Raw genomic sequence first — 27,992 nt, forward strand, 5'->3', positions numbered from 1 at the left:
CTAATCCATTCATTGTATGCTTTCTTCTTTTGTGCCACAGCTTGTCTCACCTCTTCATTCCACTATGCTGTTCCTTGCACCCCCTTCCGTCTTCTCTTCACCCCACACACCACATCACATGCTGCACATATTTCTTCTGTGAATATCTTGCACACACCTTCCATGTCCCCCATCTACTCCAATTCATATATACCCAAACGTTCCTCCATTTCTCTCTTATATTCTGCCTTTTTCTCATCCTCTTGTAACCTTTCCACTCGCCTTGCAACTACTCCTTCCTCCCGTATTTCCCTTCTTCTATTTCTCCATCTTACTTGGATATTGATTGTGGCCAACACCAAGCAGTGGTCAGAAAGTCCACTCCTCCAACCTCTAAAAGCTCTTGCATCCATTACACATCTTCACATCCTTCCATCCACACACACATAATCAATCATTGCCTTCCTTTCATTCAGTTCACCACCCACCCTTTTCATCACTCGCCATGTATACCTGTGGATCATTTTGTGCCTGAAGAGGGTACTGACTATCACCAACTCCCTCCCGGAACAAATGTCCACTAATGCACTGCCATTCTCATCTATCTCAGCAGGCACACCCCACTCACCAACCATTCCCTCCACCTTCACATTCCCTACTTTACCATTCATATCACCAATCAAAAACACTCTCTCATTCCTTTCAAACTCTTCCACGCACATGTCCACATTTGTCCAGAACTCTTCTCTTACTCTCCTTGCACGATCTTGGGTTGGCGCATACACGCACACAATCGCCCACATTTGTATTCCATCTTTCAATCTTACTCACACAATCCTTGACCCAACTGATCCATACTCTCTTATGTTCTTCTTCCATCTTTTACTCACAACAATACACACTCCTTCTTTTGCCCTCTCATTCTCACCTACTCCTGCACATATATCCCATCCATACTCCAATTCTCTCACACTCTCTACTCTCCATTTAGTTTCAGTTACTCCACATACATCCACTTTCGCACCCTCAAGCACCTGGACAATTTCCCTCTCTTTCACCTCATCATTCGCACCCCTTACATTCCACGTCGCAATCTGTACCATATCCTTTGTCCGGTCCTTGGTCGTCATCTTTTGGTCAATCCTTGTCCGAGGCTTCTTGTCCGTCTTTTTAGTTAGCTGTTTTCCGGGAAGGGGCACTAACCCTCCGCCAACCCTTTTAGTTGCCTCATATGACAAGCAGGGATTCTGGGGGAATATTCTTGAAAACCCCCTACCCCCACGGGTAGGTTAAGAAGCCTCTACAGATATAAATTATAATCATGTCACTTTCTTCAGTGTATTTTTTAACTCCCTTTTAAACTCTTATCAAAAAATGTTTGGTAGCCATATGAGTCAAGATAAAAGCAAAAACAAATGCACCTTAGGTCTGGATACTAAAATTAATTTGGGTTATGGGTAAGGAAAAGCAAGAAATTATTCAAGAAATAGTTTTGTATTCACGGATGAAAGTTAAACGGTTGATGGAATATTTGAATTCTTACTTAATTCCATCATCATCACACATACTCAGCTGAGGCCACAATGTATTCACACTGTGTGTGCATGCATGGGCCTGGATTTGCAAACTTATGCTTACAATCTCAGATAAGTTTTCATAATTTTAAGTTAAGACAAGGAAAGGGAAAACAATTCTTCCAATGTCTCTTGTTCTTCCTGCATAAACAGACTGTGATTATGAGAAGGAACTGGTCGTAAGTTTGTACATGAATATGGCCCTCATTGGAGGAGCCTGCCTACTATATAAACAGTTACCACTGCTCTTGAGGCTGGCCTTACATGCACAGACCTTGAAATTAACCCCTCCCATCTGGGTGGCAAGTATACATGAAGACCTGGGGACATCTGGGTTACATGTATACATGATCTAGTGTTTTGTAGTATTTTTGTTATTGTATTATTATGATTATTGCATCATATAATAAGAGGATATTATACTATAATTTTATATTATAGGTTTAGCTGAGAAATTATTATTTACATAAAGGTGATTTTTAACCACTAAACCGCGGGGTTGTTTTGCTTTGACTTGCGTGTCCCACGGGTATATTCACGCTCCGACAGACTTTGTAAAAATATTTGTCAAAAATCAGTTATTAGTCCTAGAATATTATAATTAAATATGCATATGGCACATACCTTCAGCTTTCTCCTGGGATGTTTGTTGAGCCTTTGTCGAGTACTGAAGGACTTGTGGAGACTTCTGAAGTTGGGTAACGAAGTCTCCACTTTACATTTCCCAACACCCCGTAATATGATTACCACAGCCTGATATTATCACTAGAAACACTATTCCATGATTTTCAAATAGTTTGGAATCCATACACAAAAAAAAAAAAAAAAAAAAACAGTGTAAGCAATGAAAATTACATACGCACAAGAGCTTCCCACTTGCGCTCGTTCCCCGCTGGTATTCTGTCATTTATTATTCATGAACACACTCACACTTTATATTCCTATTACTTTATTACACTTATATATATATACAGTATTTATCCATAAGTTTCCTTCAGTAATAGTAGTTTATTTTCATTCTTGTTCAGTAAACTAGCGTAGAGAGCAAAGCCTTGACTGTCATTACTCCAAGTATTTGTACTCATATTCTTATATTAGTAATTATTTACATTTCTATTTTATTTACACTATGTTATACACTGTCACTTCCAGTAAATAAGGGCTCCTTTCCCTTGGAGCTAGGAAGAACTTGGGACACTGAAGCACTCGTTGTTTATCACCATTTCCTCCACGGGCTCATCACACAATTCACCAGAAAGAGTGTAGTCAATGTCCATCATTATCATGGATAAATTAGCCAGTTCACTCTCCACAGCAGAGTCATTTAGTCCTTTACCCCTTCCCACACGAGGTTTAGTAGGGGTAGAGGTCACAGGGCCCTCTAGAAGCGGCGGAAATGGAGGGGCATGAGTGCTACGTGCTTTCATCTCAAGAAACAATACTGACCTACCTGACGAGGCGGATATGGGGCCCCCAAGGGTTGACAACGACAGAGAGGTGACAGCTGCTAATTTATATGCTGTGAAATGATTAGCAGGAAATTAGGTAGTTCCAGGTGAATGTAAATATCACTTAGGCTTCTCCCTTCCTTTCTTATACTGTATATATTTTTATTACGAGAATAGATTATACGGCATATTTCAAGGGGAAATTACCAGGGAAAATTAACAAACAAGTGCACGTGGGGTGTTGCCAGGTGATAATTAGCCAACTCCAGTGTATGGCACTATCAGTTACCTTATTTTTTTTTGGTATATATTATTTTGTATAAGAATAGGGCATAGGGCTTATTTCAATGGATGAAATCAGTGGAATATTCCGGGGAAGATTTGCTTAGCGCAGCACAGCCAGGCAGGCGAGAGGAGAGGGTAATGGAGGGGAGGTAGGGAGGGGAGTCAAGAATGGGGATAAATGGCTAAATTGTCAACAATGGATGGGAGTACAGATGAGATTAGGAGTGCTGACTATTGTTGGACACTGGCAGCACTGATAGATGATACAAGCCACCACTTGAAAGCCCGGGAGAATTCAAAATAACACAGAATCGCAAAAGTGATGCCACGCGGTATGATCCACTGCTCCTGAGTGTCACGAAAGTGACGCCCTGCAGTTATGGGGTTAAGAAAAACACCTGCTGGTGGTTTGGATGGTGAAAACAACCCCCGGACATGATGGGTTAACCCCTTAACCGCGGGGTGTCTCTTTCGTGACGCTTGGGAGCAAGGCATCATACTGCGGGGCGTCACTTTTGTGATTCTGTGTTATTTTGAATTCGCCCGGGCTTTCAAGTGGTGGCTTGTATCATCTATCAGTACTGCCAATGTCCAACACTAGTCAGCACTCCTCATCTCATCTGTACTCCCATCCATTGTTGACAATTTAGCCATTTCTCCCCGTTCTTGACTCCTCTCCCTACCTCCCCTCCATTACCCTCTCCTCTCGCCTGCCCGGCCGTGCTACGCTAAGTAAATCTTCCCTGGAATTTTCCACTGATTTCATCAATTGAAATAAGACCTATGCCCTATTCTTATACCAAATAATATATACAAAAAGGAAATAAGGTAAGTGATAGTGCCATACACCTGGAATTAGCTAATTATCACCTGACAACACCTCATGTGCACTCGTTCGTTAATTTTCGCTGTTTATTTCCCCTTGAAATATGCCGTATGATCTATTCTCGTAATAAAAATATATGTGTATATAAGAAAGGAAGGGAAAAGTCTAAGTGATACTTACATTCACCTCGAACTACCTAATTTATTATGTATTGTCTAGATTTCCTGCCAATTATTTCATAGAGTATATATTAGCAGCTGTCACACACTGACATTGGCAGCATTGCACTCCCCCTAGGCAGGCCACCACACTGTATTCAGTTTACTGTCTTCTTTCAAGGTGAAAGAACGTCGGATTCCCACCTGTCCAGTTCTGCTGCTTTTTAGCCCCATGCAAAGGGCCCTGTGACCTCTTCTCCCTACTAAACCTCGTGTGGAAAGGGGTAAAGGGCTAAGTGACTGCTGAGGAACGTGAACTGGCTAATTTGTCAATGAAAATGATAAGACAGTGACTACGATCTTTCTGGTGGGTAAAACAGTGCAAGTGGAAATGTAAATAATGTGTAAACAGCAAGCGAAAGCAATGAATGTAAATATACGTGAACAGCGGAAAATAGTTTTATAAGTTACTGCAAGTGACAGTGCATAACACAGTGTAAATAAAATGGAAATGTAAATACTGTAAATAAAATAGAGAAGGTAAATACAAATGTAAATGAGTAGTACCGTATTTCGCGGCATGTAAGACGCACTTTTTTGTCTCAAAGTTACATTAAAATATCCCCATGCATCCTGCACGCTAGACTGAGGCAGGTTAGTTTGGCTCCATTGAGAAGAAACTCATAAAGATAATCATCTCACTGCTTAGCAACCACAGGAGTTTTCTACAGTATGCAGATTTGATTTGATTTTTAAAAATAATATACACTAGTGTGTATATGCAGCAGATTTAAGAAACACTCGAGATCAGAAACACACAAAACTTTCGCGGGTTTGTTTACAGCTCAACTGGTTAACATTGTGAAGATATTTAGCGGTTTAGCAGTTTAGCATCCACACTATTCCAGCAAGCTAACGTAAATGATCACTGGTGAACTGTCTGCTAACCTTCTGAAAGGCAATCATGACCACTTTGCTTGCCATCCATTCACTAACTAGGAAAGCAATCATACTGGAGAGATGCTGGCTAGTGAAACTGCCAAGTCATCAAAACAGACTTTCGTCACTTATGGAAATTCAGTAACCCTAATTAGGTCAGTTACTTTTGTGACATTTTGTGAGTGTATATATGCAGCAGATATTGAAACACGCAAGATCAAGAATACAAAGCATTCACTGTTTGTTTTCAGCTCAACTGGCCAATACCGTCAAGGGGTTTAGCAGTTTAGCAACTTAGCAGGTTAGCGTCTAGCGTACACCCTACTCTAGCAAGCTAGCATGCTCACTGGTGAACTGTCTGCTAACCTTCTGAAAGGCAATCATAACCACTTTGCTTGCCATCCACTTACTAACTAGCAAAGCAGTCATACTGGAGAGATGCTGGCAAGCGAACCTGACAAGTCATCAGAATTGATTTTTGTCGCATATGGAAATTCAATCACCCTCACATGGTTGGCTTCTCTTAGTGACATTTTGTTTTGTGCCTGACAAGAGTATCATAAAAGTGAACAGTCTTATTATACCAATAGCGAAAAACATGAAAAACAGTTGTAACGTTAAACAGTACTGCCTGAAGTTACAGCTTCACTTTTTCAGCCAAGTGAAGTACTTCAGCTATGTCTATGCAACTCAGGGCACACCCAATTACAGTATTTTGTTATGAAAATAGGATAAAATTCACTGAGTAGCATAACTGATACAATATCTGAAATAGCGTGCCTGACGGGCATTCATATCAGAGTCCGCCATTTCTGCTGTATTCTTAGCAGACGAAGCGATCAGAATGATTGACAACGTTCACTCTCTGCATCTCTGCTGCCTAAGCAAAGCTCTCATGATCGGCAATGGCGATCATTTAGGCCGTAACGTCCAAATTGGTTAGGTTAGGTTAGGTTAGGTTGTAAAGTCGTTTGCCATTTTGGACGTTACGGCCGAAACGACCAAAATCCTAAGGTGTAGGTGAGAGTTTGGTGTGGGTGTAGTTAAGGAAGTAGGAGTGGGAAGAGTCAGGCTAGGGAACTGATAATCCGCTTATTATAATCCCTTCAGCCCAGCAATGTATTTTATAGGGTACAGTAGTTTATTCATGCTCGCCATATGATTTTATTCAGTTCAGGAAACATGTACTGAGGAGGTTAATGTGGGCTGTATCAAATGCCCCAAGTCTGAATATCGCTTGTGCTCAATTAAAACGAGTGCCAAGTTAAAGTCATATGAAGTGTGGTATAAGCAATTCAGTGGATGGTACTGAGGACCATTTACTGTATGAGAGTGACAGTGAAACAGTGATGATGACTTCCAGTGATGCTTCAGGACTTGGGGAAAGTAGTGATGAATTCTCAGGATTTGAAGACGAGTGAAATTTTCACCATGTCAGTTATATGAAGTGAATATAAGTTTTAGGTGATCATGACAGATGCAACCAAGAAAAATTTAGGATCAATGGTGCTGTACACCTTTAGTCTTGCACTGACGATGTTTGGATGAATAAATTGTTTGAGATGTTTCATGTCCTTAAGTGATGATATTTATATTGAACAACCAAATACATTTTGATGTGTTTGGCATATAATAAAGCCACTGGGTACTCCAAAACTGACTGATGTAAATGTTTCAGAGGCGAGCGAATGTTGCATGTGGTGTGTACATGTGTGCGTGTGTGTGTGTACCATAGTGACTAGGAGGCAGCAGTGTTAAGACCACAAATGGATGTTTTCACAGTATTCGAATGTTTTGAGATGGATGTCTGTTTTTAGCAAATTCTGATAAGAGAAATATGCATTTTTAATTGTTGATGCTGCAAGGAAAACAGCTGACAGTAAGGGAGTGATACTGGGAGAAGAGGGTAGAGACAGTTGTCTAGCGCTTGGTATGCAGCAGTGTTGCTAAGGGATAGTTTCACCATTCTCGACATGTTTTGAGATGAATGTCTGTTTTTAGGAAATTGTGATCAGTGAAGAACGTATTTTTAACTGTTGATGCTGCAAGGAAAACATCGCAGACAGTGAGGAAGTGATACTGAGAGGAAGGGGTAGAGACTGCTGTCTAGCGACTGGGAGGCAGCAGTGTTACTAAGGTGTAACAATGGATGTTTTCACCATACTTAGTATGTTTTGAAATGAATGTTTATAGTAAATTATGATCAGTGAAGCATGCATTTTTAATTGTTGATGCTGCAAGGCAAACATAGCTGACAGTGAAGGAGTGATACTGAGAGAAGAGAGTAAAAACAGCTATCTATCCTGTTCCCAAGCAGCCTTGCTATATTGAACTTTGGTTGTGAAACATTGTAATTTGTGCATTTACTAATGCTACCTTTTTATATTATTTGTGGAGGTAATTACAGGTTAGTTAGAGTGCATGATTAATGATGGTAGTAGTCTGATATTGTGCTTGAGTCAAGGCAATTTGAGGAAATTCCGTAACAGGTGTGGAATATGACGGGGTTCTTTTAGGATAAATGAACTGATGTGAACATTCATTGTACTTCATGTTTTCGTCAGTGAATGAAAGAATTAAGATTATTGACTTCATTTGTGGTTTTAAATTCATAAAATATTAAAAACAGTGTTTATATCAGTTTACTGATACATATTTATCAACAAAGTTGAGATGGCCTCGTGGTTTGAAGTCACGTTTTGTTAAGACGGGGTTTTGTTTTCTTTTCTCTTTTCTTGTATAATTCTTTGTACATAAAAGAAGAAACTAAAGGATGATGAGCAGTATTGAATAGATTCTGAAAGGTGAATGTGTATCTAAGTGATAGTGGCTCATATCAGTTACGTTTTGTCAAGAAGGGGCATTGTTTTCTCTTCCTGTACCGTTCTTTGTATATAAAAAAAAAAGAAACCAAAGGCTGATGATCAGTAATGAATAGATTCTGAAAGGTGAGTGTGTATCTGTGTGGAAATGGCTCTTATCAAGAAACCTTACTGCACTCTTGGTTGGGGCAAACTTTTTTTTCACAGAACTGCCCTGCCAGAATTAGGGTGCGTCTTTCACAATGCTGCGTCTTACATGCCGCGAAATACGGTAATATAAGAATACGAGTACATATACTAGGAGTAATGAAAGTGAAAGTTTCATTCTAGCATGTATGAATACTATGAGTTGTGAAAGTGAAAGTGAAAGTGAGATTCACTCTCAATGCTAGTATACAGGACGAGAAAGTGAATGCAACGTATTTTACTGAAAGAGAAATTGAATGCCTACACTGACAATAAACTACTATTACTGAAGGAAACTTATGGATAAATACTGTATATATATATATATCTATATATATATATATATATATATATATATATATATAAGTGTAATAAAGTAATAGAAATAAAAAGTGTGAGTGTTTTTATGAATAATAAATGACAGAACACCAGCAGCCAACAATCGCAAGTGGGAAGGTCATACAGGCTCATAATTTTCATTGCTTTCACAATGTTTTTTTTTTTTTGGAGTATGGATTCCAAACTATTTGAGAATCATAGAATAGTGTTTCTAGTGATAATATCAGGCTGTGGTAATCATATTAAGGGTCTCCACAAGTCCTACAGTACTCGACGAAGGCCAATTGCATATGTAATTTTAATATTTTAGGACTAATAACTGATTTTTGGCAAATATTTTTAGAGAGTCTGTCGAAGTGCGAATATGCCCGCGAGACACGCAAGTCAGAGCAAAACAAGCCCGCGGTTTAGGGATTAATAAAGTTACTGTTGTATAACTTACTCTGTACCAATGCAATTTGTAAAATCTTGATGTAACACATTTTAACCCATTAAGTGCGCATGGCTGTTTTTTTGAGGTGTCCATGGTGCACAGACATAGGGGTAAACATGAAACTTCCCAAAGGCCAAATTTTGTTTTAGGAATTGAGAGAACAAATGCCAAAGTATATAGTATCAAAATATTAGCTCAACATTTACCTTAGTAAAGTCATGGATGAACATCAAAGTGTCTGATTCCCTATTGGAATACTGTATATGGTTTTCGTTTTCTTTTTCGGTTTCAGTTTTGAAGGCTCAAACATGTTTGCATGGGTCGGCCTTGGTCACCATGGCACTATATTCGAAATTCACCTGAGCAGCCAGGGCTGTACTGAGCAGTCGCACTCAGAACAGCCCAGGCTGTATAGAGCAGTTAACAGGTTAAAAACTGTGGTCAGTACCACTGCCAGCACAAAACTTCAAATTTTATCACATTGTTCCTTGATTTCTTAAGTTACTCTGAAAAAATTCCACATGGTTCGTTCGTAAATTTGCAAACACCTTGATCTGATTTTCATATGAATTTGGCTTTAGTAAAACTGTTAAAGCTGTATGCTGTTCAGAACTTTTCACTGTTGCCATTATAAGGGCAGATTATAATAAAACTGAAAATCACAGAGAAGAGCATCTGAAGCCTGGCACATGTAGGTAAACAATGACATATTAACTTCAAGTTACCCAAACGTTTTGCAACCTGCCACTAGCTTTCTTTTATTTGCTCTTAAAAGGCTGAACACTGATGTACAATTTGAATCAGAAAATTAGTGGGAGATTCAAATCTTAATCTGTCTGAATTTTTTATAATTCTGGATTTTTACAAGCTGGATATTCAACATTCAACCATACTAATTCACCAATGTGGAACTGTATAAATTCCCCAACATGGTTAAATGATAAACAAACACAATAAATTTCACAATCAAAATAAACCCTAGTTCCAATACCACACTAACAACATTTACAAAAGCGGCTCAAAAGCTACTGTGAAATCCACATTTTAGAAATGAGCTGCTAATGTGAAACCAGCTCACTGTCTTGATGAAGTGTTCTGATATTCTGACAGCTAGAATAAGCACACATTAATACACAACTCACAAAACCACAACATAAGTAAATCTCAAATTCTGTAACATACTGTACCTTTCTGACTGGACCACATCCATCATTCAAGACAAGAGAGGATACAGAGAGAGATTCAGAGTCTGAAGTTGGGTACGGTGAGTTACTGCGACTGTTGCCATCACTACTGAAAAGTAAGTAAAGATTATGATAAGTTGTAGTTTTCACTCTGCCGTCCATCCTACGGACAGACCCTAAGAGGAATGTTTGTAGTCATATTATAACAACATCATGGCATTTAATGTGGTCCCGGTAACAAAACATGAAAATGATCAGTGGGACAAATACCGCAGACCCTTGTTTTATTATGATCCGGTACGTGATGAATTACTTAAATGAGGACTAATAAGTTGGGACTTTTTGATATGTGACTGTATTTTCGCTTACAAGACTATAATGATCCCGTACAAGGCCTTACTAGCCAATATAAATGCTGTTTTTATTCATTCATTCATTCATCATTCATCATCCAAATCTACGCTGCCCCATGAGAAGCGTAGGAGCCCGGGGCTAGGCAAGTTGGTCCTGACATTTAACATGAGAGTGACCAGTCTCACTCATCCTTAAGTGTCATTATGTGAGCAACAAACCCCAACCACCCCTTAGATATAAACTTTTACCGGCTCAATCCGATTGGAGCGCTGTAATTACCCACTAAACCACCAGGCGCCAAAATTTGGTTATATGGTTACCACCAAGTGTAGTAAATGGTTTTCTGGTGTACAGGAAATCACTTGGCTTGTCACTCAGTGTACAGTCACCCATACACAGAAGGAGGCAAAATACTCACATCATTTATGGGCAGGGTGAAGCAGAGTGGAAACCCTGTTATAACAAACCACACTCCTGCCTGTAGGCTTAACGGCTGATAACGGGCCCCAATGATTTACAGACAATATATCTATGTTCCATAGACACAATCACTTCACATTATAGTCAAAAACACTGTACAATCACAATTTGTATTTCAATAATGGCTTCTGCCTCGGGTGGGAAGGGGAAAATGGCGGGTTTAAAGGGACACTGACAGATGCGCTACTCTCCTGCCCGGCTGGTCGTGAGATACTGAGATATTTCTGCTACGCATTGTCTCGTCAGAGCAGTCACAGTGTTGCCAAATGCTTACCTCGGAAAAGTGATGCACACACTGGAATGCATCAAAATTTGACGCAAATCGGCCGAAAACTTTTCTTTTGACGGCATTTTTTTTTGCTTAGGAACAAGATTTGAGTGACTGAACATCTTTAGAACAATCCACGTGAAACGCGAATCGCGTGAGTGACCCTGAGAGGGTTTAGACCGAACGCTGGCAGAATAAGGAAAATACATCCTTTAGACTGACGGCGTAATTTGCTATCCTTTCATAGACGTATAGGCACTTACCCTGCTTACAGATGGATGAGCCTGGCCTTCATACCAGACTATAAATTTAAGCATACACCAGTCAACACTTTCTTAGGGCCAATCCCTCATATCTTAGTAGGCCTATATAAGTTTATGCTTACGTGCATACGTGCATGATTATACGAGTATTAAACGTGCATAATCTCTCTCCCTCTCTCTCTCTCTATCTGACACACGCGGTAGATTACCTTACATGCAGTCACACTGGTAACCTTTCGGATGGCAGGAATAAGATACTATCTATCTACCTATTTATTGCCAGACGCCATAATCCCATACGGGGTGGCCATTTGACTCTGAGTTATTTGTTTTACAGGGAGGGGCACTAACCCTCCACCAACCCACTTGACATGTAAGGAGCACGTATGGTTTGGTTATATGGTTAGCACCCAGCGTTGTAAATGGTTTCTTGACTTAAAGGAAACCATTTGGCTTGTCACTCAATGTAAAGCCACCTGTAACGGAAAGAAAAGCATTAAGTAGTGACAGGAAAGATGGCAGAAATAGGAAGAGAAGAGGGCAGGCACAGAAAAAAATGATAAAGGCTAAGGAGTAGGCAGCACTACATCAAGTGAGGTGACGATGGCTGCCACCACCTACCACCAAATGTAGTGATAAAAGATATAAAAGTGGAAGTACAGGAAGTATATAAATTACTGGAAACTCAAGATGTAAGGAAAGCCCCAGGACCAGATGGAATCTCTAATTGGGTACTGAAGGAATGCAGAGAACAATTGGCAGATAAGATTCATAGTTTAATTGTGTGTTCTCTGGAAGAGGGGAATGTGCCTCACGAATGGAAGAGGGCAAATGTGGTATCAATTTACAGTATAAGGGAGGAAACAGGGAAGAACCCCTGAATTATAGACCAGTGTCTCTAACCAACATGGTCACAAAATAGTGCAAGAGATTTCTGAAAGATAGATGGGTAAATTATCTGAAAGAGATGAATATTTTGGCTGATGGTCAGTTTGGATTCAGAAGTGGAGGGTCATGTTTCCAACTTGCTGAGTTTTACTCAAGAGCAATTGACGTGCTTCAGGAGAGAGAAGGTTGGGTGGATTGTGTGTATTTAGATTTGGAGAAGGCCTTCGACAAGGTACCCCATAAGAGACTAATATGGAAACTAGAGCATATAGGAGGACTGAAGGGGAACCTCCTGGAATGGATGAGAGACTTTTTGAGAGACAGACTAATGAGGACAATAATAAAGGACAGGATGTCTGGATGGAGCGAAGTAACAAGTGGAGTCTCACAGGGCTCGGTGTTGGCGACAGTAATGTTCCTGATTTACATAAATGATATGGTAGATGGAGTGAACGATTATGCAAGTCTGTTTGCTAATGATGCAAAGATCTTGACGAAGGTAGAAGTTGAGGAGGACTGTAAAATGCTGCAGGAGGATCTGGATAGGATACACAAATGGAGCCAGATGTGGGAAATGAAATTCAATGCAAAAAAATGTAAAATTTTGGAAATGGGAAAAAGTACCAAGAGGCCATCATTGAATTATTTGATGGGGAATGAACCAATCACAAAACCGAGAGAAGAGAAAGATTTGGAAGTGCTGGTCCAGGGCAGTTTGTCACCTGAAAAACACATTAACAATACTGTACAGTTAGAGAGACGTATAAACTCTTTGTCTAATACAAGAGTAGCTTTTCATTATATGGATGAGGAGATGATGAAGAAATTGATAGTGGCCATGATTCACCCCAGGTTTGAGTATGCAGCAGTAGTGTGGTCCCCACACAAAAAGAAAGATATAAACAAGATTGAGAGAATACAAAGAACAGCAACCAAAATGGTCCCCAGTCTGGCAGATGTCGTACAGAGAGTGGCTGGAAAAGCTGGATTTGCCTTCCTTAGAAGAAAGAAGAAACAGAGGTGACATTATTGCAGTGTTCAGGAACATGATGGGAGTAGATAAAACTGACAAAGAAGATGTATTTTCATGAGACAAAGAGAGTAACAAGAGGACATGGAATGAAACTGAAGAAGCCATTCTGCTTGAAAGATATCAAGAAATATAGTTTTCCTTATAGATGTACAGACCTGTGGAATAGACGGGACAAAGAGATCGTCCAGTCAAAAAACTTAAAACAGTTTAAAGTTAAATTTGACTTACTAAGAAACAGAGACGGGACCCCATGAGCATAGCTCATTTCCTGTATATCAAAATTAGGTAAATACAAATAGGTAAATACTCCCAACCCTCCCAACACACAGATACTCCCACTCTTCCCCCCCATCCCTCACATCCCACCCTTCCCACCACACAACTACCCCCACTACCCCCCAATCCCTCACCTACCAAGCATGTCCCACCCATCCTTTACCCCCAGCACTGTTACTAGATCAAATTATTTGCCGCTCCTACTGCCTGCTATGCGGTGTCCTGCGCAGAAATTTCTCCAACTGTATATTTACCCTTTGTGGACTGCTTTGTAATACCTAGAGTAGGTAACTGTGGTAACCTGGATGATACTGTGGTACTGTATTCCAGAACAGTGGGTGAATAAGCTGCCACAAACTAAAAGGACAATGTTGTACAAATGAGCAATGCAGCTGAACACCTCACAGTGTCTGCTCCCCTTTTAATCTTTACCTTTTTAGAGGCATTACCTCTCCACTGTTGGGCTATCTAACTTTGTGTAAAATTTGTCCAAATTTTGAGTCCTACTTTTAGATGAGCTCTCTGCTATCTATGGTAGCTTTACAACTTGAGAAGGAACTTTCCTCCTTGCCTGGTAGTGTCACTAACATGCCACTCCATACAAGACTCTTTTCTTATTTTACAACAAATGCCTTATTATCCACTACAAAAAAGGTATGAGTATATGTTTGTTCATACTACTATCATTATTATCACCTGCCACAATTTTACATTTTATGGGGATGACTGGTGGTGGTGGTGGTGGTGGTAGTGGCGGAGGCAGCAGCGGTGGCAGAGGTGGTCGTGCATTCTATATAATGCACACCATACTCCCTCTTATGCATTTTTTTTCTGCATCTTCCTCTAGATTTGCATGAAACTTACAAACTGCACACAAATTAGATTTATATGCACAGTGATTCCTTGGTTATCGTTCACTTGGGTACAGCAGCTGCCATTATTACCGCAAGACGGAAATCTGCACTCCTGTCATTATCAAGCACTTTTTTTTGGTAGGCGGGGGCGCTCACCATCCACTCACTCGATGTAGTGCTGCTTTGGGTGTCTGCCCTTTGCTCTCTTCCATCCTTCCTCTTCCGTCTTTCCTCTTCCTTCTGCCTATAGGTGACTCTAAACTGAGTGACGAGCCAGGAAATCCTGCACACCAGGAAATCATTTACTGCACTGGGTGGTAACCACATAACCAAATTATGACGCCTGGTGGTTAAGCGAGTAATTAAGGCACTCCAATCGGATTGAGCCAGTGTAGGTTTATATCTAAGGGGTGGTTGGACTTTACTGCTCATGTAATGCCACTCAGGGATGAGTGAGGCTGGTCACTCTCATCTTAAATGTCAAGACTGACTTGCCTAGCCCTGGGTTCCTACGCTCCTCATGAGGCGACATAGCAATGGATGATGGAGGATGGATTTTTATACAAAAAAACAAAACATCATTATCGTGCATCTGAGTCAATTTCTGCCAACAATGATGGTGCAGAATCTGTGGTTACTGATGGCTCTGAGGGATTCAAGATGAAGCCATACTAGAGGCAATTATTCCAGGAGAAGGAGACCACGAACTCTCCACCCCCTAGCTTCAGAGCCTCTTATTTCAAGCCATCCAAGATCTCCATACGGTATGTGTTTCTTCCTTACTGTGCCCTTTTCATAATTTTCTATTAACCTACACATGTCTATGTGTGATTCTGATACTTACCATAACAGTATGTAGGTACGAGGTCTGTCCATAAAGAAACATCAACTAGCCTGTGTAGCACACGACTACAATGGAAGCGCTGGATAGCAGCTACTTTGAGCTTTTGTTTGACACTAGTCGCATCATGCCACGTCACTTGGTCATTAAGGTACACGCACTTGAGTGAACATGTGTTTAGTCCACTTGGCGATTTGTTGTACGTTGAACAATGAAGGATAATGTGTTTGCATGAAATTCGGTTTCAAATTGGGAAAAACTTTCATGCAGACTTTGCAAATGTTGCAACAGGCATATGGGAGGCATTGTTTGAGCTGTATGCAATGTCACAAGTGGTTCTGGCGATTCAAATCAGGAAGAATGTCCACCGAAGATGATCCCAAATCTGAAAGGCCTGTCATATCAAGAGATGATGATCATGTTGAGAAAGTGCGTGCTGTGATTGGTGAAAATCTTTGCCTGGCTGTCACTGAAGTTTCCAAAGAAGTAGGCATCTGTAAAAGTTCATGCCACACAATTTTAACCAAAAAACCAAAGATGCATTGTGTTACCGCAAAATTTGTGCAGCATCTGGTGACAGATGAGCAACAAGAGAACCATGTCACAGTCAGTTTGGAGCTGTCTGACTGTTCGAATGCTGGTAGAAACCTACTGGAAAGTCATAACAGGTGATAAAACGTGGGTGTATGGCTACGATGTCGAAACAAAAAAGCAGTTGTCACATTGGTCTGTAACATCGTCACCATGACCAAAAAAGGCATGTCAGAGTCATTCAAATGTGAAGGTCATGTTGATCGTCTTTTTTTATTAGAAGGGCAGTGTTATCATGAGTTTGTTCGACGAGGTCAGACAGTCAATAAAAGAGTTTTACTTGTACAGTATGTCCTGAAGCATCTGAGGGAAGCAGTGCAAAGGAAGAGGCCTGATGCATGGACAAACTGACCCTGGACGCTGCACCATGACAATGCTCCTGCTCATGCATCGCTCCCTGTCCATGATTTTTTGGCAAAGCACAAGATGACTATCACCCCCCAGCTGCCTTACTTTCCACATTTGGCTCCTGATGACTTTTTTTTTTTTAAATACTATTGTGGACTTTTTTTTGTTCCCAAAGATGAAATTGCCAATTTCAGATGGCAGACAAGATAGAAGAAAATTCACCAAGTGCGCTAAACACATATTCACTCAAGTATGTGTAAAGGAGGTGCAGGATAGGGCAGTGGATGGGGGGGTGGCTCTAAAGAATGAGGGTGAGATTTGGAAGATTCCAGTGTTGCTGTTTGCTGATGATACAGTATTGTTGAGTGAAGATGAATGGGAGTTGCAAGGTTTGGTGAATGAATTTGGGACAGTGTGTAGGAAAAGGAAGCTGAAAGGTAATGTAAACAAAAGTAAAGTTATGGTGTTTGAGAGGAATGAAGTCACAGAATGTACAGTGAGGCTGGATGGTGAGGATATGGAGAATGTGAGTGCATTCAAGTACTTGGGTAGTGTGATGAGTAAGGATGGAACTTTGGGGGATGAAGTGCATGAAAGGGCACAGCAGGGAAGGAAGGTTGTTGGTTCACTGAAAGCAGTGATGAGAAATAGAAAAGTGAGTATGGAAGTTAAGAAGTTACTGCATGATAGTATTGTGATCACTGCCCTGACGTACGGAAGTGAGGCGTGGACCTTGCAAAAGGGGAACAAGTCAAGAGTGAGAGCAGTGGAAATGAGTTACTTGAGAGGAGCATGTGGAGTGACGTGGAGGGACAGGTTGACGAATGAAGAAGTGAAGGAACGTTGTGGGGTGGATGTGGATGTGGTTGAGAAGATTAGGAGAAATACGTTGAGGTGGTTTGGACATGTGGAGAGAATGGAGAATGAAAGACTGACTAAGAGGGTGTATGTAGGTGAGGTGGAGGGAGGGAGAGGGAGGGGCAGACCAAGGATGAGGTGAAGGGATGGAGTTGAGAGGTATATGAGGGAGGGGGGGCGAGTTGGGGGGAGGGTAGTCAAATGGTGGGTGACAGAGCGACTTGGAGACGTTTTGTCTGCAGCCACCCTTTGCGGGATTAGGGCGTTGGGCTATAGATAGATAGATAGATGCGTACCTCAACAACTACGTGACGTGGCACGATGCAGCTAGTGTAATACAAAAGCTCAAACTCACCACTGATCAGCGCTCCCGTCATGATCACGCTATGATGACTAGCTGGTGTGGTTAAAAAGTTTGGTTTCTTTTTGGAGAGAATTCATATTTATGTCCAGTATAATACTGATAGACCCCATGCTGCCACAACAGATGGCTAAAACTCTTCATCCATCCATCATCCAATCCTATGTTGCCCCATTAGGAGCACAGGAGTGCGAGGCTTGGCAAGCTGATCCTGGCATTTAAGATGAAAGTAACCAGCCTCACACATCCCTGAGTGGCATTATGTGAGCAATAAACTCCAACCACCCCTTGGATATATACCTACACAGGCTCAATCCAACTGGAGAGCCTTAATTACCCACTAAACCATCAGGTGCCATAATTTGATTATATGATTACCAGCCAGCGTAGTAAATGGTTTCCTGGAGAGAGAGAGAAAAAGACAGACAGAGAGACAGGCAGGCAGATACTGTACTCACTTGTTCATTGATATGAGGTCATGGTTGCGACGAAGGCGTTCATTTGGTATCCAGTTGAGGTACAGGGTAGTGGACTGTGATACATCACCTTGGCATTTAACAAGCAGGTAGCCTGGGTGATGAATGTTCTCACCATCACTTCGGTACCGGGATGGAGGATGCACACATACGTTGTTCTTACCTATATTACAAAACAAATATTTAGAAACAACAGAATAGCATTATGTTGAAACAAATGTACTCTACAAAATCTTCACCTTCGGAAGAATTGGTGGCTGGGAAACAAAAAGCCAGAATATTATTATTAGGGAAAATAGTAGCCGGAAAGACTATTTCCTGGTCAGGAGGGCTGATAGGAGGTTGGTAAGGTGTTCAAGTTATAGGAAACAAAGAGCGTGTGCAGCAACACAAATTACTGATTAGTGACATGGTGCTTACGGACCGGGTGATAAACAAGACGACCTATGCACCTGGGAGGAAAATATGGAAAGTTAAAAACCAAGTAGTAAGGGAGACTTCTACAGTGAGATGAACAGAGTGGTGGCTGAATAGGGAGCTGCTGACAGAAGTGCTAATGAACAGCACAGAGCTCTCAAGAACAATCTCCTGACAGTTAATGATTCAGTGTATGAATGGACATGGGGACCTCTCAAGACACAGCCTACAGTAATATGGTGGTGGGATGAAGATGTAGAGGCTGCAGTTAAGCAGAAAACAAAGCTTTTCTGGGATTGTAAATGGGATGGTAACAAAGAGGACTACTTGGCTGCCAAGTGTAGGGTTAGAAAAAAAGGTACAGTATACAAGGCAAAATCTGAGTCTCAGATACTTTACTAGATAACCTATATACAGCAGTGCTGAAAGGAAGAATATGATATTTAAGGGGGCAAATCAGATAAAGAGGGAAAACAGCGATAACACAGGTGAGCAGTGTGTGAAGAATGAAGAAGGAAAGGTTGTGGCGAACAGTGAGGATATCAAAGATGCCTGAAGAGAGTGTTAAAATGAGTTCCTGAATGGGAAGTCTGACTGGAACAAGGAAGGTTTGTAGTCAACAGATCCAGTGTTAGGCCCTTGGTCTTTGATGCTGCTACTGTGAGCAGGGCAATAGGCAGGATGAAGGTGGGGAAGGTAGCAGGTGTGTCTGGGTTGACTGCTGAAATGCCGAGGCCTCAAAAGATACGAGGAGTTGGGTTAGTTACTGATTTGATAAATATGATTATACATGAGGGTGTTGTCTCAGTGACTGGGATTGGATATATGTACAAGGGGAAGGGTGATGCCGTGGAAAGAGGAAATTATAGAGGCATAAAACTTTTGGGCCAGATAATGAAGGTAATGGAGAGAGTTCTAGATGGCATGATTAGAGAAAGAGTGAATATTGATGAGATGCAGTTTGGGTTTATGCCAGGCAAAGGGACCACTGATGCTATATTCATTGTCAGCAGCTTCAGGAAAAATATAAAGGAAAGAAAAGGAATCTGTACTTTGTTTTTGTTGGTTCAGAGAACACCTTTGACAGAGCCCCAAGAGAGGTGGTGAAGTGGGCAATGAGGAAGCTTGGGATCATTGAGTGGCTGGTTAGAGAGGTTATGGCTCTGTATGTGGGTGCTCGTACCCAGGTGAGAGTGAATGGAGATTTGAGTGATGATTTTCCGTGAATGCTGCTGTGCATTGGAGGTCAGTCTTGAGGTCCTCGTTGTTTTTCATGGTGCATGACACACTCTCACGTGACTTCAGAAATGAACTGCCATGGGGGATGTCGTATGCCAATGATTTGGTGTTGACTGAAAAGAATGAATGGGAGGTGGAGGAAAGATCTGGAAAGTGGAGAGATGGTATGGGGCACAAGGGCTTGAGAGGAAATAAGACATGTAGTGGTATTAGTGGTAGATTGCGAGATAATGGTGATTTCATGTACGCAGTGTGCTGGGGAGAGAATGTGGAGATCATCAGATGTGAAAGGACTGATCTTGCTGGTGAGTCTCTTGAGTGTGTGGATGTGTTTTGTTACTTGGGAGCTATGTACTGGAAGTGGGGCTGGAGCTGGCTCTGTGGCTAAAGTGAGGAATGATTGGAAGAAGTTCAGGGAGCATTGCCTCTCCTGACACTGAGAGGGCTCTCCCTCCATGCTAAGTGATCTTTGAATGCAGCATGTGTTGGGACTGTAATGCCTGATGCTTGCCAAATGATCCCACTGAGTGACAATCATGATGTTCTTGAAGACTGGGCAGTAAAGGAAGAGGATATTCGAAGGCTCAAACGTACAAAAATGACAATGATTAAGAAGATGTGCAATGTGTCCTTGAATGTGAGGCCTAGGGGGGCTAGGGTATGAAAGAGTTAAAAGGAAGGTTAATGTTGGGGGTAGGGTTGTGAAAGGCATACTGAAAAAGACCTAAGATCAGGTCACAATGTGACCTCAGGGGTAAGGGACTGAATAAGGAGGCTGTCAGAGATTGGGTAGCATGGAGGACTGCCATTAGGCTAGGTGGCCAAGCCTAACACAAGCATGCTGGAGCCTTTATAATAAAACAAAACAAAATGACCACCGCTATTGTTACTACTATTAATACTGTATTACCACAGCCTTAGTGTGTGTTCATCAACACAAAACAACAGGTGGTATGGGCACTGACGTAGCATCCCATAAACTGCAGTATATACACGGGGAATGGTGACCTACAACCTTGAAAACTAATAAAATCTGACCTTAACACAGGGCTACCATGTGTGTTTGGGAAAAGTTGGTCAAGCAAAAGTGGCCCATCTACTGAGGAACTGCATCCACAAGCTATTATGTATAGTGGCACATCCAGAAACATGCCACTAAAACACAAAATAATTCTTCAAAAACTGAGCATTACAAAAGAGACTTCTCTTGGGTCTTAACCAAAGCTAAGTCTCTCTTGTAGCCTAGAAACAAGAAATCACTAGACAATTAGGAATGACCAGAAAAATGACAGGGAACTCCTGTTTTACTGGTTTAGCCTCATCAACTAAAGCCTGTCAGTCCACTGCAGGAAAATTGTCTCTCTCACTATTCTCCACTCTAACCTACTGCTTGTCAGTCTGTTTCATCCAGGTCCATGAAGATCAGACTTCATCCTAACTTCTTATTCCTAGCTTTGACTACCTATTTCTCTAACGCCATCTCTAGACTACCATCCTATCATCCATCTGTTACTTGTTCTATCAAAGATATAAGGCTACCCATGTTTATTTTTATTCTAATTGTGGTACTGGTAATATGGCCTCTACTTTCTTTCTGCTCACATACCATTTTAACTAAGTCTATCTATCTATCTATAGCCCGACACCCTAATCCCGCAAAGGGTGGCCGCAGACAAAACGCCTCCAAGTCACTCTGTCACCCACCATTTGACTCCCCTCCCCCCAACTCACCCCCCCTTCCCCCATATACCTCTCAACTCCATCCCTCCACCTCATCCTCGGTCTACCCCTCCCTCTCCCTCCCTCCACCTCACCCACATACACCCTCTTAGTCAGTCTTTCACTCTCCATCCTCTCCACATGTCCAAACCACCTCAGTGTATTTCTCCTAATCTTTTCAACCACATCCACATCTACCCCACAACGTTCCTTCACTTCTTCATTCGTCAACCTGTCCCTCCATGTCACTCCACATGTTCCTCTCAAGTAACTCATTTCCACTGCTCTCACCCTTGACTTGTTCCCTTCTTGCAAGGTCCACGCCTCGCTTCCATACGTCAGGGTAGGGATCACAATACCATCATGCAGAGACTTCTTAACTTCCATACTCACCTCCCTATTTCTCATCACTGCTTTCAGCATGCCAACAACCTTCCTTCCCTGCTGTACCCTTTCACGTACTTCATCCCCCAAAGTTCCATCCTTACTCATCACACTACCCAAGTACTTGAATGCACTCACATTCTCCATATCCTCACCATCCAACCTCACTGCACACTCTGTGACTAAGTGCTCCCGTTAATTCCTTCCATCTCGAGGCATTTTCTATTTTATTCTTGCTACTCCCTGACAATTATAATAATCTCCAGACTGATGTATTGTAGTGAAGGGGTTAATGAAGGCTATACCTAACTTCTCATGTGTGAAAGCTTCTTCCAAGGTGAATGCAGTAAAACTATCTGTAGTTTAGTACTGCAAGAATTAATAAAAGGTGTGTCATTGCCTTAAAGAGGTAAAGACTCATAACGGTAAATATATCATCATTTAAGCATACAGTCATTACATCAAAGTTCTTACTGAACACAATATCCCCATCTTCATAAGTTGGCCTTGATGTTTCAGAAGGTGATATTCCTAAAAAGCTTGATGCCCGCCGAATGATCCCATTGAGTGACATGATGTTCTTGAAGACTTCTTGACTGTAAAGCTTTAAGTAAAGGGAACTGCTCACGACCTCATGATGCTCCAAAACATCTTCTCATCTGGAAAAGGAACAAAGAACTGAGAAGCAATAAACAAACTGGAGAAAACTACAGCAAATGCTCGAAGTCAATCTCTACAATAACCCAATCCCCTACTTTAAAAGAAAATCTCATAAATATAAACAGTGTCATTTAAGGGGGATAAAACTTGGGCCATCTTAACCTACATTTACAATCAGTCAAAAATATATCTTTACAATACTTTTCCACTTTTTCATTCTAAAAGTGAACACTGATGGCAGAGTTGCAAAAGGCAGAATGTAGAAGATCTGGGAGATGTCACAGTGTGTGATCTCAGGGATAAGAGACTAAAAAGAGACTGTTAAAGAAAAAGCAGCGTGGACAGCCACCATAGGGTGACCAAGGCCAATGTACATTAGATTGTTTGAGCCTTTAAAAAAGAACAAATGAACAAACAAACAAATGAATGAATGAATGAAAGAATGAACAAACCATAAACTGTATTTGAAAATATTCAATTATAACTTATCACATACATGTACACTCAATCCTCGTGAATCGCGTGTTCATAAATCACGGCTAAGTGGCCGTCAGACTGCCGCCAACCTTAAATCATTGTTGTCACGAAAATCGCAGACCTAGGGACCGAAGTGGGCCTTTTCCGAGGAGAACCATAAACCGTGGTATTCAAATTGAAAATTGCAACCCAACAACCAATCACCACGCGTCCCTGGTGGCAAATGTACATACTAATGCCGCCATGTTGCTGCTGTTCTTGTCCCGCCAGTCCGCACACTACAGACCATCGCCGTGAAATACGAGAGCTACCTGCCTTTTTTGTGCAACTTCCCCCTGCCTCCTACCTGCCATGGCCCCTCCCGACCCCCCGATGAAGCGCTCTAAGCAGTATGGCGTCAAGAAGCTGCCGCCGTTGTCGTACAGTCAACGTTTGGAGCTCATTCGTTGTGTTGAGAATGGAGAGAAGTTTTCAAAGCTGGCGAAAGAGTTTGGGAAGAACTAGTGCTGAGAGGCTCTAAATTCTTCCCAACACCACCCCACTCCATTCACTTACACAACTTTGTCATAGGATTAAGGTGAGATCCCTTAACATTGCTTATTTCTATTTAATACATGCACTGAATATTCCTAAATTTGTATGTTTGTGTCTGATGGTGCCTAGAAGGGCATAGGTAGGGTGCTGTGGGGGCGGGTTGGCCAAAGTCCAGACCCAAATTAATTTTTCACGTGAGTTATTATTCATAAATCAAGGAATTCATAAATCATGGCAGTGGTCCAGACCCAAATTGCTGCAATTTACGAGGATTGAGTGTATGTGCCACATTTTTATCAAAACAACAAAAAGAATGAACCTTAGACTGCAAATGGAATACATAATCCATTCAGAAAAAATGTACAGTACCTTAGGACAAACATGAAAAGCAGTAGTATAAGTCTGGCAAGGTAAAAGTTAAAAACAGGTCCTGGTCCAGACACAACGGAACCAGAATTTTACTGGTAGCCTATACTGTATAGCTATTGTTCAATGTGAAAAATGTGTTAAAGACTGAGCAGTTACCGGTACCATAATTAAAAGAATAGCTACTGTACGTGGCATCAAGAAAAACAAAAATATCAAAGACAAGTACTGTATGCCTATTGCCAGACATTTAAGGTCCACACCATTAATTAGTATTTCATCCACATCATTCTGACCTTTCCTACCTAAGAACGGGGTGAGGTAGGATCAACAGAGTAAAAAAAAACTAACCAAAGGAGAAACTACCCCAAACCCTGCCCAATGAAATGGGCCATATTCTCATTCACTCACCATTCAAGCTCTTGGAAATTTGTTCCCACCTCACAGGCACAAACATTTAGATTTATAAGCGTTATACCATTCAGGCTGTTGGCTGATGTTAATCCAACAACTACCACTTCTTCTGGAAGAAACAGGGGTGGTAAACCCTTGTTATGCATTCATCCATACACAGTTTTTCCAACCAGTTGAACCACTGTCAGTTCTTCCAACAAGCTTCATACACTGTCAGCTCCCTAGCCTCACTGGCCTCTATAACTTGCTTTCTCACACACTCATCTACCATTTCTATCCAGCTTCTTCTTGACATACTTTGTCTTCTCCAACTGCCTTCTTGGCCTTCCATGCCTCCTCCCAGCTCAAACTAACTCACATATACCTTTCTGATCATTCTATTTGCACCCATTCTCTCCACATAATGCTACTATCTAAGCACACTCTCTTCAACTCTGGTGTCCACAGACTTTCTTACTCCACATCTTTCACAAATCACATTATTCCTTATCCTGTCCACTCTCTGCACTCAACACACATTCTTCAACAACCCCATTTCCACTGCTTTACTCTTATCATTTTTATGCAACATTAGCCTTGCATGTTATGTTAATGTATGCACAAAAACTACAGTACCGGTATTTCATACAAAATTCAAGCAGCCACCACATTCACACCTCTGTTTTGTCTCAAGGCCTTCATACCACCAGTCACTTTGTTTCCCTAGGTAATTCTACTACTAAAGATGTGTTGAAACCTAACCGGGCACAAAGCCACCCTCAGATCTCTCAATGTCTATAACCTACCTCACAGCTAGCAAACTAAAATGTGCATTACGGTAAACAAAACCTGTGCCAAAACAATAAGGTACCATGCACTGAGTGTTTAGTAAACACGTGACTATGCATTAGCGATGGTAGGGATCTATCGAGGGATCATAAACCCAAATTTTTATTTACATCCCACATGAGGCATCCACTGAAATATGACACAGTAATCTCTCTATCAACTGGACAGCAATATCCCAGATAAGCCATTTCCTGGACACTGTGATCTGGCTGTTCGAAACCATTATTCATACATTTTTCCATATTATCTGGACAAAATGCAAGCATTCAGGAGGAAATTATGGCCTTGAGAAAATTTTTGTGACCAGACGGGTGGGAATAACCTGGTGGCATCATCCTGTCTGGTTGCTTAGTTCACCCAGCATCCGCTAGAGACCCCCTTGGTCATTCTCAGTTCCTGTGTTACAACAGTATGGTAAACAGCTCCTCTTGGACAGTTGCTATGGCAGCACATGTGGCATCTTTTGTGGTTGTTTCCTACCTACTTCAGCCCTTGCTATTCCTTGCATGCCTCTTTCTAGGGTGTGTGATTATGGTCCCCCGACAAGGAAAGGAAGGAGGTAGTGTCAACTCTGGAGAAGTGGAAGATCCTGGGTAAGATTGATGCTGGATGGTCGAATTGTGAGTGTTGATTTTATTCTAGCTCACTGTACTGTACCAGTACCATGATTTTATTATATTTTACCATTATGTTTTGTGTGTCCACTGCATTTTTCTTGTGTATGGTAGTTAGCCAGTTTCTTCATGTTATCATGTCACCGCTGGGTATGGTTCTGCAGTGGTGACAGCTTGTCTGTGATTGATTGGTCTGCTTGACCATGGCACCTGATTGGCTGTGGTTTATAGGTTGCTTGACCTGACACACTAGTGCTAAACATCAGAAACAAGTGTTGTACGATGTACCGTAGTGGTCTTTTACAATGGCTTTTGAAGTTAGGTATGGCTTTTGAAGTATGTACGAAAGGGGGCAAGGGGAGTAGTCCATTATCCAGACGGAGCCATTACCCAGACATGCCTTTGGCTCTAACATGTTGGATAATCGAGGGATTACTGTTCCAGTTGGCAAAATAACACTTCATATACCGTACCACAAAATCTAGGATATGCACAGAACGACATACAATAAAAGTATGACCTATTTATGAAAACTTTTAAAAACTATCTGTCTATGGCCCGATGCCTTAATCCCTTAAGGGGTGGCTACAAACATATCACCTCCATGTCGCCCAGTCCCTCGCCATTTCATTGCCCTCACCCAAGCTCACACATCCCCTCGTATACCTCTCCACTCCATCCTTCCATCTCATCCTCACTATATACAGTACAGTATGCTAATTTATAAAAATAGCTGAAGGATCCTGTCAACACTTCATTCCAATAAGAATTCGGGAAATACCACATGACTTTCATCTTACTTTAATAAATTTAGAAAGACTGCAAGGTGGTGCTTGGAAAACGTTTTGATACTAGGATACTATAGCTGCTGGGGATCTACTATATATTTGCCTTTAACCGTAATAACAATAGTAGTGAGATTATCTGCATGTCTCTTTCAACAATCACGCCATATCTCGCATATTAACACAAGTGTTTAAAAGGCCAACAAGACATACAAAATGCACAATTTAGATAACATTCATACAAACACACGTATGTTAAGGTTGCTGTGATTCGTACATAGCTTTGTCATTTGCCTTTTTCTACTGGGATCAGCTTTTCTTACCCCTGTTGTGCGTTACTGTCAACGTTAACTGTTAGATCAGTACAAGTTACCTTAAAATTTGAGGTTTAACTCAACCCTTCTGGGGACCTTGCCTGCGTCACTGACAGCTGGCTGTGCCTCTGACGTCACGCCAAAACAAAGTAGTTCCAAGATGGTGCCACCAACAATAATTATTATATTACTCTTCTTCAGTGATCTTTTGTATTTAACTCACTAACCAATATATGAGGCTTTTTAAATCCTTTAACCCTAGATAGGTAACCCTCAAAATCTGGAACCTTACAGGTAACGCGGACCCACCAGGAAAAAATATGTATATAAAAAATACAAGACTACATTTTATTAATACAAAACCATATGGAAATGTATAAATAAAGCATCCTTGATACATTCATCAAAAATAGTAAAGAAATGGTGATCTTAATACTATTTTGGACTAAATTCTAAACAGGAACTACAACAAATTAGCGGAATTTGAGTCATGTCTATTGGACAATGAATTAGGGGCAACAAGGCCCAAATTATCCCTTTAACAGAAGGTTGAGGTGTTGAACAATCATGGAAATGTCTCAGCATGGCTGTCCAGCGAATGCATCTATCTACCATGAGTGAAAGTTGGCATTTATTGCACGCGCGTTTTCGGGTTTATGATAATAATACATATGTAAAGTACTGTAATGCATTTTATATGTAAATTTGTTCATACATACCTATTGTGTCATTACAACATGTGCATATCATATTTGTATATTTTTTATAGTAAAACTACAGCATGTACAGTAGCATGCACAGAGTGCAAAGGACTCTGGAGTGCTGTGGGCCTGGCACTGCTGAGCCACTCCCTGACGTTGAGGGGCCTGGCACTGCCTCTTGTGGCATCACATTAATACTAGGAGGTGCCTTTTGTGGCGTCACAGTCACAAACATACCTGTATCTCCCACATTTTCAGTACATGTTATCACAGTCTCTGATTCTTCACCATCCATGTCAATATTGTGGCTATCTAGGGGTTCCATTATAATTTCCTCATGAAAAATGGTACCGCTGACCATATCCTCCAACTCCTGGTCAGTCAGCGCCCGTGGTCTTGACCGTGACATAATGACTTATCACGACTGGTGGAAAAAAAATAGAATAAAAACACAAATTAGCCACATACACATAGAC

At 41.2% G+C, this 27,992-nt stretch overlaps 1 protein-coding gene across 1 annotated transcript in view; it reads right to left on the bottom strand.

Moving 5' to 3' along the window:
* Positions 1–22,397, bottom strand: part of TBC1D16 (TBC1 domain family member 16) — a 140,418-nt gene extending 118,021 nt beyond the window's left edge. Inside the window, exons 1-3 of the mRNA XM_080281446.1 lie at positions 22,298–22,397; positions 18,047–18,227; positions 10,177–10,282 (exon numbers count right to left, since the gene is read on the bottom strand). Coding sequence (XP_080137572.1) covers positions 10,177–10,282; positions 18,047–18,227; positions 22,298–22,397 — 387 coding nt within the window. The remainder of the gene's footprint in view (positions 1–10,176; positions 10,283–18,046; positions 18,228–22,297) is intronic.
* Positions 22,398–27,992: the final 5,595 nt, after the last annotated feature.

The sequence above is a fragment of the Coenobita brevimanus genome, chromosome 89 (assembly GCF_032717465.1).
Source record: "Coenobita brevimanus isolate Jiangsu-jjx chromosome 89, ASM3271746v2, whole genome shotgun sequence".
NCBI classification, from domain to species: domain Eukaryota; kingdom Metazoa; phylum Arthropoda; class Malacostraca; order Decapoda; family Coenobitidae; genus Coenobita; species Coenobita brevimanus.